Below are 17201 nucleotides of genomic sequence, written 5' to 3'. Positions count from 1 at the left end.
CAACTCGGTCCAGTGCCTCAGTGGCTGCCCTTTCCCAGGCTTCCACTAAGGCATCCGCCGAGCTGTGAGCGACGGAGGCAGGTGGGGATCCCAGCGCTGCCTGGAACCCGAGAGGGCGCATTAAGCGTCTGGGGCGGTACCATCTAGTTGGTTCCGCATCCCCACGGTGGGGGGTGGCAAGACGGAAGACCAGCCGCAGGAGGTGATGATCGGTCCATGACAGGGGCATAATAAATGGAGAGCCCCCACCAAGATCATCCAACCACCGTCCAGATAAAAAAACCTAGTCAAGGGTGTGGCCTCCCTCATGAGTTGGTTCAGAAATTACCTGCGTCAGGTCCATGGCCGTCATGGAAGCCATGAACTCCCGGGCTAACTCAGATGACCCTCCCAGGGATGGTAGATTGAAGTCACCCAAAACTAGAAGTTTGGGGAACTCAATCACCAAACCGGAGAGGACATCGAGTAGTACGGGCAGGGCTGCCGCTGTGTGACTAGGCGAAACGTACACCAGCAGCAAGCCCAACTGCGCCCCCGAACCAAACCTCAAAAAGAGAGACTCACAGTGTCATTACTATGACACTGGCAGTTTTATTTATGTTTTTGTGCTGTGGGAATGCTCAGACTGTTTTTTAAAAAGCTAATCAGAGCAGTTCTGTTCTAAACCCATCAACACCTACTCTCCAGATGGGTAGTGTTAACTAAAATAAACATGACCTTCTCTTGTTGCACGTGGTAATGGAATTTGTGGTTATATCACAAAAAATGTTCTTAAAGATGTCCTCTTAAATTAATGTTAGAAGAGTTTTCACATGAATCCAGAATAGCAAAAATAAAGGAATTATGTAGCATTAAATAAATAAATAAATAAATTAGGTGAATTACTTAATTTACTGCAAAAGTAGTAATGTTTGCAAGACAAGGCATGCATTTAAAAACAAAATACTATTGAATTTCACCTTTAATAAATGAAATGTTTTTCTCCAATCATAAATTATGAGAATCTTCCATGCACACAAACATACAACCTTTAAAGGCTGTAACTCAATTTACTTGTAATATTAACTGAAGTTTATTTTGGCTACACTCTGCATGCATTTTCCTGAAATTAAGCAATTCTTTTGTTTTTAGTTTTTCAGATAGCCCTTTCTTCCTCTGTCCCATAAAACACATAGATTGGGAAAAAATAGCTTCTGTAATTTTATAAAAAAAATATAATAAATAATGCAACAGCCATTTAAGGAAGACTGCATTAAACAAATGGAAATGAATGCCAAAATACATTCAGCTGAATTATGATCGTAGTCTTGGATGATGGCAGGAAAAAACATAGATAATAAAAAAAACTTTTCATTAACTTTTAGAAAAACAACATTTCTTAAACAATGCACAAAACATAAGCAATTGATTTTAAAGTGTTCATTAAAAGCAGCATCTCCAAAATGACCTGGATGTTCATTTACACGGTATATAATTTACACAACTGACAGGAAATTATTTTAATTGTTCCTGAGACTGAAAACATGAATCTGTATCATTCCCTCTGTTTATAATGTTCAAAGTACAGAGAATGGCTATTAAATAATTAAAGTAGCATTATACACATACAAAAGGATCTTATTGACAGCAGCAGTATGTGATGGAGTAGAAAGCCAGCAGAGGAGGCAGAAGTAGGCCAGCAGCGTTGTAGGACCAGCCAGGACCCTGAGGCAGTGGCGTAGCATGGGTTGTCAGCACCCGGGGCGGGGCAAGGCAACCGGAAGCGGAAATAGCGGGGCGGGCGGGCGGTGACGTCACGGCACTGCTGAAAAGACGCGCCCCGCAGCGGCGTAGACTTTCCAAGAAGAGTCGCGCGCATGCGGGATGCTTCCGGGTCCCTCTCGAGGGCGGCTGGGCGGGGCTCTGACCTGCAAGAGCCGCTGCATTCAAGCTCGCCGGCTATCACGGAGCCGAACCGGGCGACTTTTAAGGAAGGCTCTTATTCTGGAGCAGTCCGGTGCGTTGAGAAAGAAGGGACCCCAGTTTCTTCCTTCGCGGAACTGGAATCCAAAGTCACCCTGCCGCCGCCCTCCCGCACGCCCGTCCGTCCGTCCACTAACCTTTCTGGCTCGCTCTCCCGGAGCGGATGAAGGAGACACGGGAGGGGGCGGGGGCCGGGAGAGGGGGAGGGCCTCTGCAGCAGGGGGCCTCTCCTGGTTGGGCCCGCGTGCGCCGCCTGTCACTGGGCGGCGTGTATGTCGGCAGCCTGGCCCCGCCCCGCCTCTTCGCAGCCCGCGGCGCGGACAGAAATGACACAGAGCCTCGGTGGCTACCGAGCAGCTCAGTGCGAGCGCGCCCCCCCAGATGTTGCGCCCGGTGCGGCCGGCCCCCCCTGCACCCCCCACGCTACGCCACTGCCCTGAGGATTTCTGTGCAAGTGGCCTGTTGAAGCCTGGTGACCATTTTACTCTGCCCCATGATTGCTGGACCCAGGAAAATGGTACTACAGTCATAGCTGGACTATGTGCTTATCCCTGAGGCCTATCTACTCTTAAAATATTTAGAGAGAAGCTGTGGAATTTTTAGACTTGTCATCTATGGATAGATGGATGGATTTTGTTCTATTCACTATTGGGGGTGGTTGCCTGAGGGCTGGATGAGAGTGGGCTTGATTCAGAGTGCACTGTACATGAGTTGGATTGTAATTGAGGTTGCTAAGGGAGGAATTGCTGGGCTGCTGACTGCAGAAGCATCTCAGCAGCCTGGACCCCTTTTGGTGGGCAGATAATTAATAGGAAGAGAACAAGACCTTTGGCTGGGAGGGAGGTTGTCAGGTAGTTTGGGAAAAAGACATTTCAGGGGGGTTGAGAGCAGGAAGGGACAATTAGGTAGTGATGGATGGAAGAAGATAGGATGGGAAGCAGGGGTGGACTTGATACTATTCTACCCTTTATGCTCAGTCTAAATCCTGCTCACTGAACTTTCAAAGGGCTTCTGACTGCTGCTACTGCGGTAAATAAATAAGGCCTCTCTCGTATGTGATTTGTTGGGAATGGAGAGAGTGATTGCCCTTTTAGAAATCTGTCATCAACCAAAATTCTAGGGTAAAGTAGCTATGACTGTCTGGGGCATTCTGCTGGCAGCCAGAGGTGTTGCTCTGCAGGTTACTGGGCATGAGAACTTGTTTGTTAAATTGGCATAATGTCTTAGGGGTCTTCAATCTGCATTCCTTTGGGTGGAGTATAAGATAGCTCAGGAATTCATGGTCACCATGGTAGCCATGAATCGAAATCAGGTCCCTCTTTGGACTTGTTTTCCTGTTGGAGCAGTGGCGACATGATATGGCATTGGGGAGATTGTCATCGCTCCCCTGCCATAGTCGGATGACTTTCTCATCACCTGAGAATGCTCTGGTGCCACTCCTGACTATGGAGAGGCTGAACCTATTTGACTGGTTCTCAGAGGCTTAATGAAGCCAGTGGGGTTCCAGAGGGAAAAAGGAATTATTCAAGAGTTAGGATTAAACAAACAGTCTGAGACTTTGGTTGTCACTTGGGATAAGAGGGCAGCTTGGGCTTTGGACTTGATTATGCCTATGTTGCCTTCCCTGCGCCATGCAGCCTGAAGCTATCCTTGGTTTACAGAGGAGCCTGGGAAAGATGAAATGGAAGATGTCTACAGGATGATCAGTGAACTTGATTTTCTATGGGTTAGAGCTGCTGTTAATACCTAATTATGAGCCGTGGTGGCGCAGTGGTTAGAATGCAGTACTGCAGGCTACTTCTGCTGATTGCCGGCTGCCTGCAACTTGGCAGTTCAAGTCTCACCAGCTCAAGGTTGACTCAGCCTTCCATCCTTCCGATGTCAGTAAAATGAGGACCCAGATTGTTGGGGGCAATAGGCTGACTCTGTAAAATGCTTAGAGAAGGCTGTAAAGCACTGTGAAGTGCTATATAAGTCTAAGTGCTATTGCTGTTGCTACCTTGCAGTGATAAGGGTAGCAAAACTTCAGTACTCCCCCATCCTTGTTGCATCTCCACACAATTGCCCAACAATCATGGTGAATTCTCCAAATTCCCTTGGAATGAAAAACCAGTCCCAAGATTTTAAAGACATGGATTTGGTCTTTTGGGTTCCACTCTTATGTTCCACATTTGTATCTTAATCTTTTTAGCAAAGACCACGATTTCAGATTTTCTGAAGAACCATCCTGTTTTGTATGTAGTATTGGACTATAGCTTTCCTTGCATTTCTAAGCCATGTAGGAGAATGGGCAACAAGAACTGTATCACCTGGAGGCAATATTGGGGTCTAGTGATAGTTTGAGCTGCTCACCAATTCAATCATGGAATTAATAAATTAATCATGGAAAGGGCCAGATGTGCATCCCTTCTGCACATCTCTCTGTGTGTTATCATTAGAAAACAGCCTTGATAGTTACATATTATTCTGAAGCAGGAACGGATGTAAACGTTCTGGATCAAATAAAGATGCTGCCCTATCCATCCGACTATTTCTGAGTTTATCCCATAAAATCCTTTTAGCTATAGAAGACAAATTTAAAGTCCTGAAATACCACCTGACATGGAGGTTTTAAATTGTGCACATACTTCGTGCACCACCAGAATATGGTCTATAGCAGGGGTCCCCAATCCCCAGTCAGTGGACCGGTACTGGGCCGCGGCATGCCAGCAACCGGTCAGCACAAACAAGCAAAGTCCCATCCATGGGATGCAGGCAGCACACAACAACATGCCCCCTCTGATCCACAGAAAAACTCTTCTCTACGGAATCGGTCCCTGATGCCCAAAAGATTGGGGACCTCTGGTCTATAGTTTACTGAGGGAAAAGATAAGAGGGAATACCACCTATTTTACCTTGAACTCCTAAGTGAAAAGCCCTGATGTAAACATATCTAACTAAACTCCCCTAAACTCTGATGAAGATGACGAAACATTTGGAAGCCAACCCATAAGCTCGGAGAACACACCTCCACCCTCATATTTAACTATCTGATTTATATAGTATTTATGTAGTATATATTAATCTTTTATCGTTTAAATGACATGTTTGAGAGGAAGTTTGATAAAGACAGGAGGAAAAAAGAGATTGAGACTGTTTATGGATACAATCAAAAATATAGTTTTCAACAAACATGTTAACAAAAAACCTACCTTTCTTTGGGAAGACCCTGCTCTAAAGACAACCCATAGTTTGGAAGTAATTCAAGCACTATTTCAAAACTATTCAGCTTAAAATGGAAATGTTCATAAAGCCCCAATAGTAGGTCACTGCAGCCAGCTGCCTGCATCTATTTAATAGGAACACTGGCTGAGTTACCCAGAGTATAAATGTTCTACAGAAGATTTAGATATACATTTTTAATTCCAGTCGGTGGGGACTGTTACAATTTGGGTTTTTACATCTCTGGGGAAATTGACTTGTGGCATTACAGGTTTGTGAACAGAATGGCAATGAGTGGAAGTAATTAAAAATGGCTGCTTCAAGAATACTGCTTCAGTGAATTGCTCCAAATAAACTGCATTTTTGGGGGGAGATACACTTTTCCAGTACATACTGTCTAAGACTGGGTATTGTTCAATCTCTATTTTAAAGTAAGAATATGTTTCAAAATTTGTGAACATTTAGTAAAATCAGAGCAATGTTAATGGTTTCCCAATACTAGTTAAGCAGAAATAATTTAGCCACAAACAATATTTTTTAGATTCAGTATCCAAAATACACATGCTGGAGGGGTGAGACAGGTCACTCTCTCCTGCCTTCTCAGTGTTAAGCTTGTCCCATAATGGTTTCTTTGCTGGTCTTCCACTGATTCCCAATGGGAAATTACACTATCATTATTTGCCACCACCTTCCAACCACATGACCTAGGCTGCTAGGGTCACTAGAACACCACCAGCTGCTTCCAACTTATGATAAGTGAATATAACCCTGCAAAATATAAATCTTTTATTGAAAAGTGGATGGGAGAAGACAGGAGATTCTTGAATATGTCAAGGTAACAAGTTTTCCCAGATAGAAAAAGAATAGGAACAGGATTACTATGAGAAACAATCATATTTCAATCTGCATAAGGGGATACAAAAAGCCAAAATAACCCATTCTAATAAGGGTTGCTTGGCTTACAGTGTTTCCTGATTTCATGGTGTACAAATGAATGGCCTGGTACTGGCTATAAAATACATTGTGGACCATGAGCTGTGATGGTTTTCAGTTGGGTGCAGACTGAATGAAAGGTTTCCAAAAACAACATAGCTAAAGCTGTACAGTCTTTGGAAACCTTTCGTCCCTCATCTTTGAAGTGGCTAAAGCTGCATTGTTTTTGGAACCCATAGCCACATATGGGAAACATTTGCCAGAGAAGCTGGGTATGAAAAGGAGAAACCAAGGCAATGAGGCACTAGGTGCAAAAGGTTGGTTTCGGAAAATTGGGAGACAAGGCTCTGAACAAATAAATGCTTGCTGGCGTTTGCTGGAGAGCAAAGGAATGCTTGCCGAAGTCCGTTGGGGATCCTGGGGAGTGGTAAGCAGCCATAGAACAGCACTGTTTGTGGCTGCTTGCTGTACCACACGACAGGATGCAGGACAGCCAAAAGAGCACAGATCGGGAGAGACAAGCAGGTAATTGAAGCACCCCTATGGTGGCAAGTGTGGGCAAGCTGCCAAGCATCTGAATTTTGATCATGTGACTGCAGGGGCACTGCAACAGGTATAACTTTGGGCACGACTCGTAAGTCCATTTTTTTCAGCACCACTGAAAATTTTTGTAATTTTGAATGGGTGTTGAGAGAATAGTCATAAGTCACGGACTACCTGTATATTAAATATGGTAGATACAGGCAACTTTTAATTCCTCCACAGCAAGACTAGGGCTGGAGGACCAGACATTCTATCAATCTTTTTACAGATTTTGCTGACTATGCAAGCTACTGTCTGATGTTTTGTTAAATGCTTGTATCAAAAATTCTGACAACAATCTTGGCAGATAGCCTATAGATGATTTTACCTTTGATTGACTATCAGACAGTACAGTCTGGTTTCATAGGAGAGTAATAAGTTTTGGATAAAATTAAGTAAACTGGTATCTTAGAAATATATTCTGAAAACTGAAATTTACAGTGATGTTTCCCTGGATATGGAAAAGGTCTCTGATATGGCACAATTTAATTTTTTTTGCCAATTATGGACTTACATATTTCATTACCAAGTGGATCAAAGTACGCAGTTCTAGTTCTTTTGCTAGAAATATTACAAATGGAATTATTTCCTCATCTACCAAAAATTTGCTTAGGACTTATCAAGGATGCCCTTTAATTCCCCTTATATTTAATTTGAGGAATTAAATTTGGCCTATCTTGCTAGGCAACTGAAAGACATTCTGGGCATTAAAATGCATGAGCATAAATTATCACTATATGCCAATTGTATATCTGATCTTATTGTTGATTAGAAACATTCCATAGTCAATATTTATTAAAATAGTACAACAGAAAGGAAATTCCCAAGTTACTCAATTAACTGGATTTAATCTCATATTCTTCCTATATAGGTTCTAATGTATTTATGAAAAATTAAATCTTACAATATTTCTCCCAGAAGCAAAATATCTTTATGTAAATGTTTTAAAATATTTATCTTAGATTAATATTCACATAAAAACATAGTAAAAATCTTGATTACTTAAAAACTGACATATGAACTCAAAAGGATTCGCAAGCTGTGGTGACCTCAGCAAATATATCACCATACAAACAATGTTCTTGTATGTTTGCATCTTGTTTGCACACACAGCTCATTCATCTGACATATAAAACAGCATATTACCCCTTTTGTTTGTAACAATTAAGATTAGAACAAGTCAAATTATTAAAATATTATTTAAAGTTTGATTACTTATTCTAAAGCTGGTGCTTGTGACTTCCCATTTCACATGCAACAGTAAACTATAATTTTGTTCAATCAAAATCTGTAGACAAGTCTATCGGAAAGAGTTTGCACCCACAGGCAGAAGTCTTACTTATATCTTGGCATATTGAATTTGAGGCAGTAACAGCGGAACAGTACTAATTTTCATACACCACAAATTGTCAGGTGCAAGAAATCAGGAACCAGAGTTGTTCAAATGAGTACAAGTTTATTTCATGTCGTCTCTAAACAAGAATCTGAACTACTAATGGTCAAGGCAAATTGGTGGTAGATAACAACCAATGGAATTCAAGAGGGGCTGGACTTAGATCTCTTGTGGGTGCGAAGGGACTCCAAACTGATGCTGCACTTGATCCCTCCCTCGTGTTCAGCCTGATGATCTCCTACACAAATTTGATCAACTGAATGCTTTATATATCCATTTTAATCATGAAACTGTGGGCACTATTTTAAGGTATTTCCTACCTCCAGACATATTTCATTGTTTTGCTGACTAAAAGTTCAGAACATAATAGAAGAAATATAGAATGGGAAGTTCTCAAGCCAAAAGCCTCAGATCTGATAATTGTATTTAATTTTAATCCCTTGCACTCTGTACCTCCTTTCTCGATTATGAAAATTTGTTATTTATAATTAGTGAGGTTCCTGGTCAGAAAAATCACTGCTTCTGAATTTTTGATTCAGATAAATTGTACATATGAAAAATTGACATAATTTTATGGTAATTTTTTTCCCTCCAAGCCTCTATTATCTTAATCATGTGGACAGCCACCTAGTAGAAGAAAAATAATCATTACCAGATGTTTATAGTAGCAGGTATTAGATTTAAAAATATAGTGGCATGGTCATTCTGCATTTACAAACATAATCAAACTGCAGAAATTTATTTAGAAAGTATTCAAAAAACAAAAAGCCTGCCTGAACCTATGAAAAGCTAAATTATTTCAAGTTTTGTTTTAAGATTGATGAAGCATTCAAATACTTATAGATCATATAATTCCAAATTACTCTAAGTAGGCTATATTCACAGTTCCACAGTGCAGCTATTACAAAAATGACAGTATGTAAGCAACAATAGGCAATCTGAATTAAAAGTAGATTAAAACAAATTTATCATTAGAATAATCTGAGTTTAATATTTTTTTACTTGCTTATGAATGATTTGCTGTTTGACATGAGCAATGATGTGGTTAAGTCTGATGATTTCCATTATTCTAAAATGGTTAGTAAAAAAAATCAGTTTTGGAAAATGGACATTAAACTGGTAAATTAATTCAATATGAGAAAATGCAAAGTGAATAGTGCTGATCCATATAACAATATTCATGTTTCAACTTGGAACAGTATCTAAATTATGACCATATATTTATCCCAGATTTTTGGGAAGTATTAAATCCAGTCAAAACTATCTGGTAGGCTATATATTATTTTTTTTCATATAAACTGGTATGCTTTAAGCATATGAAAAGAGAAAATGAAATAATGGTTCAGTTTGCTTTTGTGAAGGCAATGTTTGGGGTTTATTAAGGAAGGAATCCAAAATAAAATTAAAGGTAACATGATGCCCAAAAGATTACACAAATCCCGAAATATCATGTCAAGTTATGATCACTAAATCTCAAAAGGATGATTTAAGAGCTAGACAACATCCCTACAAGAAAAGATTAGATAAGATACCAGACTGTTGCCTTTCATATCAAGCCACAGATCCGTATTGTATCCAATATGAAGCTGTAAGATGTTCTAAAAATCTGCACATCAGAATATGCTTGTATCAGTACATTAGTTTCCAACTCTTCCATATGCAGAGAGTCAAAACAATTGTTGAGCTTCAGAATCAAACTGATCTCTTTTAATACATTTGTAACAGAAATGAGAACTATCTGGAACTGAAATTCTAAATTTCTTATATATATATTACTAGCACAGTAACATGCCTTTCTCTTCCACTGCTCTGCTTTCATTTAAAGCAAGGGGAACTGTAGGTTTTGTTAGTGATCTACTGCAAATCACGGAGAGAACTGCCAGTGACAATTCCAATCTGTCATCTGCCTTTCCTGCTACAGAGCTAAATCCATGATTCCCAGGTAGCTGGCAGGAAAATGGCTGTGAAATAATGCTGAATGTGGTACTTATAGATTGAAAGTTTTTCATAATTCATGCTGTAATAAAGGCTTATTTGAAAGAAGTAGCCGACAATTTGAAAATTAAATACGGATGGATACCTTGTGCTTGCAATGCTTGGCGATTCTGCTCCAACCCGACATCTTTCTAACTGACTGGCAACAATTTGTCTTTCTACTTCAAGTTCTCTGGTGAGTCTTTGAAATTGGAGTTCCTGTAATTAAAAAACAATTTTAAAATATATTTAGATAGTGGTCAAATAAAATAAAAACTGGTCCACACATATGAAAACAAGATTCTACTGAGATAAATGTGAATTATATGTAAAGCATTAACTTCTCTTTTATCTATAAATGATGGGTTAGAACAGATTTTCAGCGCTCAAAGGTTGAAGCCTGAAAATTCCCAGCTCCTGAAAAATACCAGGTGGTAGGATATGCCACACCTATTCTTGGTCAAATGGCCTGGATACACAACTTGAAATGACTTTATTATAATTAGTTATTAATTTAATTTAATTTAATTTATTAATATTTGTATACCGCCCTTCTCTCGAAGGACTCAGGGCGGTGTACAGGGCAAGAATAAAACACAAAGCTACAAAAATTAAAAAGTAATTAAATACATGCCCAACAATAAATACATAATAAAACCCCAATAAAGTGATAGTAAAAACCCCACCAATCCCCCCTCAGGCTAGGCCGGCTTGTTCGAACAGGTATGTTTTCAGATCGCGGCGAAAGGAGCGAAGATCGGGCGCCGTCCGGAGCTCAACCGGTAACTGGTTCCATAGCTCCGGGGCGCCCACAGAGAAAGACCTCCCCCTGGGGGCCACCAATCTACATTCTCTGACCGGTGGCACCCTGAGGAGGCCCTCTCTGTGGGAACGCACAGGGCGGAGGGAAGTTGACGCCGGCAGCAGGTGTTCCCTGAGGTACTCCGGACCCCTGCCATGTAGGGCTTTAAACACCATGACTAGTACCTTGAATTAATATTAATACATTAATATATATTAGTAAAGGTAAAGGTTCCCCCGCACATGCGTGCTAGTCGTTTCTGACTCTAGGGGCCGGTGCTCATCTCCATTTCAAAGCCGAAGAGCCAGCGCTTGTCCGAGGACGTCTCCGTGGTCATGTGGCCGGCATGACTGGACGCCAAAGGCGCATGGAACGCTGTTACCTTCCCACCATAGTGGTCCCTATTTTTCTACTTGCATTTTTACGTGCTTTCGAACTGCTAGGTTGGCAGAAACTGGGATGAGTAACAGGCGCTCACTCTGTTACGCGGCACTCAGGATTCGACCCGCCAAACTGATCGACAAGCTCAGCGTCCTAACCCACTGAGCCATCACGTCCCTTTAATATATATTAATATATTATAATTAGTTTTTCCTATTATAAAGTTTCTGCCTCTAATTTTTTTGTTACAGAATGTACAATAAATTCAGTAACTGCCTTAAAGAATATGTTTAAATGATAAGCAATGCTTAAACAGGTAGTCCTCGACTTACAACAGTTCATTTAGTGACCATTCAAAGTTACAATGACACTGAAAGTGACTTATGACCGTTTTTCACAGTTACAACCTTTGCAGCATCCCCATGACCAGGTGATCAAAATTCAGATGCTTGGCAACTGGTTCATATTTATGACCGTTGATGTGTCCCAAGGTCATGTGATCACCTTTTGCTACCTTCTGACAAGCAAAGTCAGTGGGGAAGCCAGATTCACTTAACAACCAGATTACTAACTTATCAGTTGCAGTGATTCACTTAACAACTGAAGCAAGAAAGGAATGGGACAAAACTCACTTAACAAATGTCTCACTTAACAGAAATGTTGGGCTCAATTTTGGTCCTCATTCAAAGACTACCTGTACTACCAACTATTTGGCTCCATTATGGTTTAAGACAAGAAACAGAACAGAGGATGTTCATTGTATCCTTATATTCCTAATATACACCAGGATATTCCTTGTGTATATAAGGAACACCTCACAAAACCTTTTCCTAATTTTAAACAAATGAGTTACTTATTCTGATAGGTTCTTGGCTGATTCACCTCAAACTTACATTAGTTAACCAGGCTTGTAATTATATCTACTGCCTGTGCACCTCTCCCATTCCAACCAGGGATCAAATAAGATGTCTTATCATCAGAAGACTGTAAAGTGCCAACTGAAATAACTAGAAAAATAGACCTATAAAAATATAACATTGCTTCAGCTACAAATCTACTTTGCTTCACCAAAACACAGGGACTGATTCTAATTCAATGGATGTAAGTTATGTCCAGTGACAGCCAAGCATATAAAATATTTATTTATTATTAGATTTTATCCCACCATTTCTTTATAAATTAACTCAAGACTGTAAACATTCTTAAACTTTCTCCTCCTATTTTCCCCACAATAACAACCCTAATGAGGTGAGCTGGACTGAAAGAGAGTAAGTGATCCAAAGACACCCAGTTGGTTTTCATACTTAAGACATGACTAGAACTCCCAGTCTCCTGGTTTCTAGCCCAGCACCTTAACCACTATGCCAAACTGCCTCTCAGTAATAAAGTAAACTGCACAGGAGCAAAAGCAATATAATAACTAGGATCAACATTACAGGACAGATAGTCCTCGACTTACAGCCATTTATCAGTCATGATGGTGCTGAAAAAAAAGAGACTCATGATCAGTCTTCATACTTAGACCATGGCAGTGTCCGCCATGGTCAAATGATTACAATTCGAGCACTTGACAACCAGGGATGTATTTATGATGGTTGCAACATCCCGAGGTCACATGAATACCTTTTGTGACCTTCTGAAATGGCTTCCAATAAGCAAAGAGGGTGGAAACTGGATTCACTTAATCACCATGTGATTCACTTAACAACTGTGCAAAGAGGTTGTAAACTCAGGCACAACTCACATCACAACAGCATGGCTTAGTATCAGAAGTTCTGGCCCCAAAAGTTGTAGGTCAAGGACTACCTGTACAACAAATCACCACATAGTATTAGAAGGGTGATGCTGTGCACGTATTTTTGCTACCCACTGCATAGCAGCTGTTTGGGGATATTATAATTATGTTATTACAGGTCGTCCTCACTTAATGAGCAGTTGCTTAATGAGCAATCGCTTAACAATACTTCAAAGTTATGACAGGCTTCTCCAGCACACATTACTGTATTTTCATTATTTCACTGTATTTTACTATTTCACTATTTTGCCACTGTTTACACTTCTTTTCATTTCTTTGCTTTTACTGTTGCAGTCTGCCTAAGAGTAACCCCATGGTGAGACAGGCAGCAAAAAAATTTAACAATCAAACAAATAAATAATGGCTTATTAATACTGGTATTCTTTTTATTATGCTATATGTTACATGCGTTGTTATAATTTTGCAATCTGCTTATATTCAACTAAGAGGCATAAAAATACCAGTAATAAATAAGGTCTGCTTAGATAAAATGGAAAGTATTTTGACAGCCATGTATTGATTCATTTCATTCGTATTTGTTAGTCTTTATGATAGACATTTTGAAAAAATATATATACTGTTATTCCTAAACAAAAGTTCAAGGCACACAAAAGCATTCACAATCCTAAAATTTTATTATTTTGCTCCCTTTCATGAACTAGTGAGAAATGTTGAGCATCAAACAAAAAGAACATTAATCTATTTAAATATGACAATGTTTTCACTGTGTCTTGTAACAGCTCTGAAACAAGAGTTTGCTTTACATGGTTGGTTTCACCATAAGCCTTCTGGAACATTCACTTGTATTATTATTTTTGCTTTAAAAATTTTCTGAATGCTGTAAGAAAAGAATATGGCAGGATAGCAACAAGAATTCATATATTGCAGATATTCAACAAAAATGTGCTTCATAGCATTGGCATACTAGATTAAAAAAAATACCAGAATGTACTCAATATCATAATTCACTCTCCCAACTGCAGTTGTTGACACATGCAATAGAGACAGAGTGGAGAGCAAGATAAATTATACTGCATGGACATTAAAAGAAAAACATTTCATATTAGGAATTTATCCTTAAGAACGACAAAGCAATTTTCTTTCAGGTTACTCAGTCATAAATGACTTCAAATTAGCAAATTAAGCAAAAACAATGGAAGAAAAAAATCCACTGTTTCCCGGCCCTTGGCAATGAAATAAGGCCAGTTAACACATAATAACAAATTTTGTTGCTTTTATTCAGAATGGCACTCAAGTTAGCATTGGAAAGTTTAAAAAGCCTTTTGCTAAAGCAATTTCCTTCCAAGTACATATAATAAAGGCCAAATGTTCACCTTGGAATAGAACAACAAATTAGTCCAAACAGTTAAGGACACTACATTTTTGTAGCTTATCCCTTTACTAAGGATAATTCTATGGCAGATACATCAAATGTACTCTAAACATTGATACCCCATATAATCAATCCCTCTTGATCCAAGCCTTACTGCAGCCTAGACTGTCCCTATATTACCTCTGATAGCTCTACTTTTTTCTTGCAATTAAAATAATTATAAAATAATAAACAAAGGAGGTGGCTTAATTCTAGCTGAATTACTGAAGACTTTTATTCCTGGATCCCTGTACTAGTTTCTTTACACATTCATAGTGTTCCCTCAATCTAACAATGACCTAAGGATTTTCTTTCAGTCTCTCAATCACAGTGCCCATTTATAAGAAAAGTGATAAATCTAACTTGTCCCAGCAGTATCTTTAAAAAAAATCAAAATAGGCTTTGTAAGCTTATTTACAAAACTCTTGCAGATGATCTTTAGAAAGGATGGTTGTGAATATAAATGTGGTATATGAACAGCTGTCGAGTTTGAAGGTTTGATACTCCACTTCTGAGTACAGATATGTCTTATGAAATTTTTCAGAAATAAAATAAACATATAGTCAAATAAGTTTATTAATTTATTGCTCAAACTAAAGAACCATAGTTACCCAGGGTCCCTAGCTCCACTACTCAAAGTTTATAAGGCTAAGGTTACGACAATGCTCTTGTATGGAGCAGAAATTTGGGGTCTTTATTCAACCACAGCTTTAGAACGAACACAGTCCCAGCATCTGAGATGTATTTTGGGTGTAGATCCAAGAACATCTGCTGCAGCAGTTAGAGCTGAATTGGGAATTCATACAATTCAGGCATTATCTAAAATTAGAGCTTATAACTACTGGTGCAAAGTTAATGAAATGGAGACTGATAGACTCCCCAAATTATGCCTACTAGAGCAAATAAAACTGCAATCACAAATCTCCTGGATCACCAAACTAACTAATTTTGTAAGAAGCTGTGGCCTTCCTGTTTCTTGCGTAACAGGAGAACAATCTACAAAAAGAGTTGCCCAAAGAATTAAGGATATAGAAGCACAAACTGATATAGCTATCCTTAGTAAGGTGGGTAACTTGAAATGGCTGAGTAAATACAAATGTACTTTTCAAGTGGACAGTTATTTGAAGTTACAACTCCCAAAACATCTTAGGGAAATATTTATGAGAGCGAGATTCGAACAGCTTGATACAATGGTCAGATATGGGAGATTTCATGCTATACCGTACAATGAGCGTCTCTGCATTTGCGGAGCGGCAGAGGTAGAGGACCTGGCTCACATCCTATTTGACTGTTGTTTGTATAAGAGGGTGAGAGACAGGTATCTTGGTCTATATACCAAACAAATGACCCATTGGGATCCCCATATCAAAATAACTTACCTTATGTCCGGCCAGAACTTGAAAATAACATCCAACGTAGCACAGTATTTGAACAAAATGATCCAGTTAAGATCTGCATATGTGGGACTGATTGGGGTAGATTGTAAGGGCGACTCCGAAATATAATGTTTCCATATTTTATCTATATCTTAAATTTGTATTTTATTACTATTTTAACTTAAATTGTATTTTAATTCCATTTTAAATTGTATTTTATCAAATTCCATTTCGAATTGCTTTTATCTAGTTTTGGTGACGGTTTGTTGCTGGAACTTTGTACTTTGATATGGCCCAAGGGCTAATCAATAAAGTTGTTGTTGTTATAAAGACACTAAAGAAAAGTGATCAGGGATAAACAGTTATTGCTCATTAAGATCATGTATTTTTAAAAAACAAAATGCAAATAAAATGTTCCTATTATCTGAGGCAGCTAGTTTTTTTAAAAAATAATAATTAAAAACCCCTATTATTCTAAAGGAAAAAAAAGAAAAAGAAAAAAAAGCAACCATGGCCAGAGAAAATCTTTTGTATTGGGAGTGCATAATAAAGCAAGTACCGTATTTTCCGGCGTATAAGATGACTTTTTAACCCATGAAAATCTTCTCAAAAGTCAGGGGTCATCTTATACGCCGGGTGCTGAAACTTTAGGGACAGGGCTGGCTGGAAAACCTGGAGCGGATCTCCCATTTAGTCTGTGCAGGGAAAGCGGGACCAATTGGAGTAGAAGCTGCAGTCTGTGATTTTTTATAGGCTGGGGTCTGGGCGTCTTTCCTTCCAAAGTTGAAGAGCAGCTGTAGTCTATCCCAACTTGAAAGGCAGGTGGGGAATGCTGCAGCCAGAGCAGCTGCTTAGCTCTAAGTACACATTTGACTCAGGAACTGGGCGGGCTGGATGGAAAACCTGGAGCAGATCTCCCATTTGGTCTTTTTTTTTAATCCCATTTATATCCCGCCCTTCTCCGAAGACTCAGGGCGGCTTACAATTTAAAGCACAAATCAATGTGCTTAGCAATAGCCTTCATTCTATGTATATGCCTGCTTATTAGAGCTTTCACCCCCCCCCCACAAGCAGCATTATTACAAAGTCTGCTTATTGCTCCCAACAATCTGGGTCCTCATTTTACCTACCTCGGAAGGATGGAAGGCTGAGTCAACCTTGAGCCTGGTGGGATGCGAACCTGCACTAATTGCAGGCAGCTGGTGTTACTTAAGGCTCTGCGCAGGGAAAGCTTTAGAGTGAATTAGGAAAAGTGAAAAAGTGAATTAGGAAAATAGGAAATGGTTGCTGGAATTGGGTATGTGTAGTTTAACGAAGAGAAGGGTGAGGGGTGACATGATAGCAGTGATCCAATATATCAGGGCCTGCCACAAAGAAGAGGGAGCCAAGCTATTCTCCAAAGCACCTGAAAGCAGGACAAGAAGCAATGG

At 39.5% G+C, this 17201-nt stretch overlaps 1 protein-coding gene across 2 annotated transcripts in view; it reads right to left on the bottom strand.

Moving 5' to 3' along the window:
• Positions 1-17201, bottom strand: part of PKP4 (plakophilin 4) — a 203360-nt gene that overhangs the window by 130887 nt on the left and 55272 nt on the right. For both annotated transcript variants that reach the window (XM_081312603.1, XM_081312604.1), the window contains one exon: positions 10152-10264. In XM_081312603.1, coding sequence (XP_081168729.1) covers positions 10152-10264 — 113 coding nt within the window. The remainder of the gene's footprint in view (positions 1-10151; positions 10265-17201) is intronic.

Source organism: Vipera berus, assembly GCF_964194415.1.
Source record: "Vipera berus genome assembly, chromosome: 1".
Taxonomy (NCBI): domain Eukaryota; kingdom Metazoa; phylum Chordata; class Lepidosauria; order Squamata; family Viperidae; genus Vipera; species Vipera berus.
The sequence above is the reverse complement of the archived record's forward strand: the minus strand, read 5'-3'. Positions and strand labels throughout refer to the sequence as shown.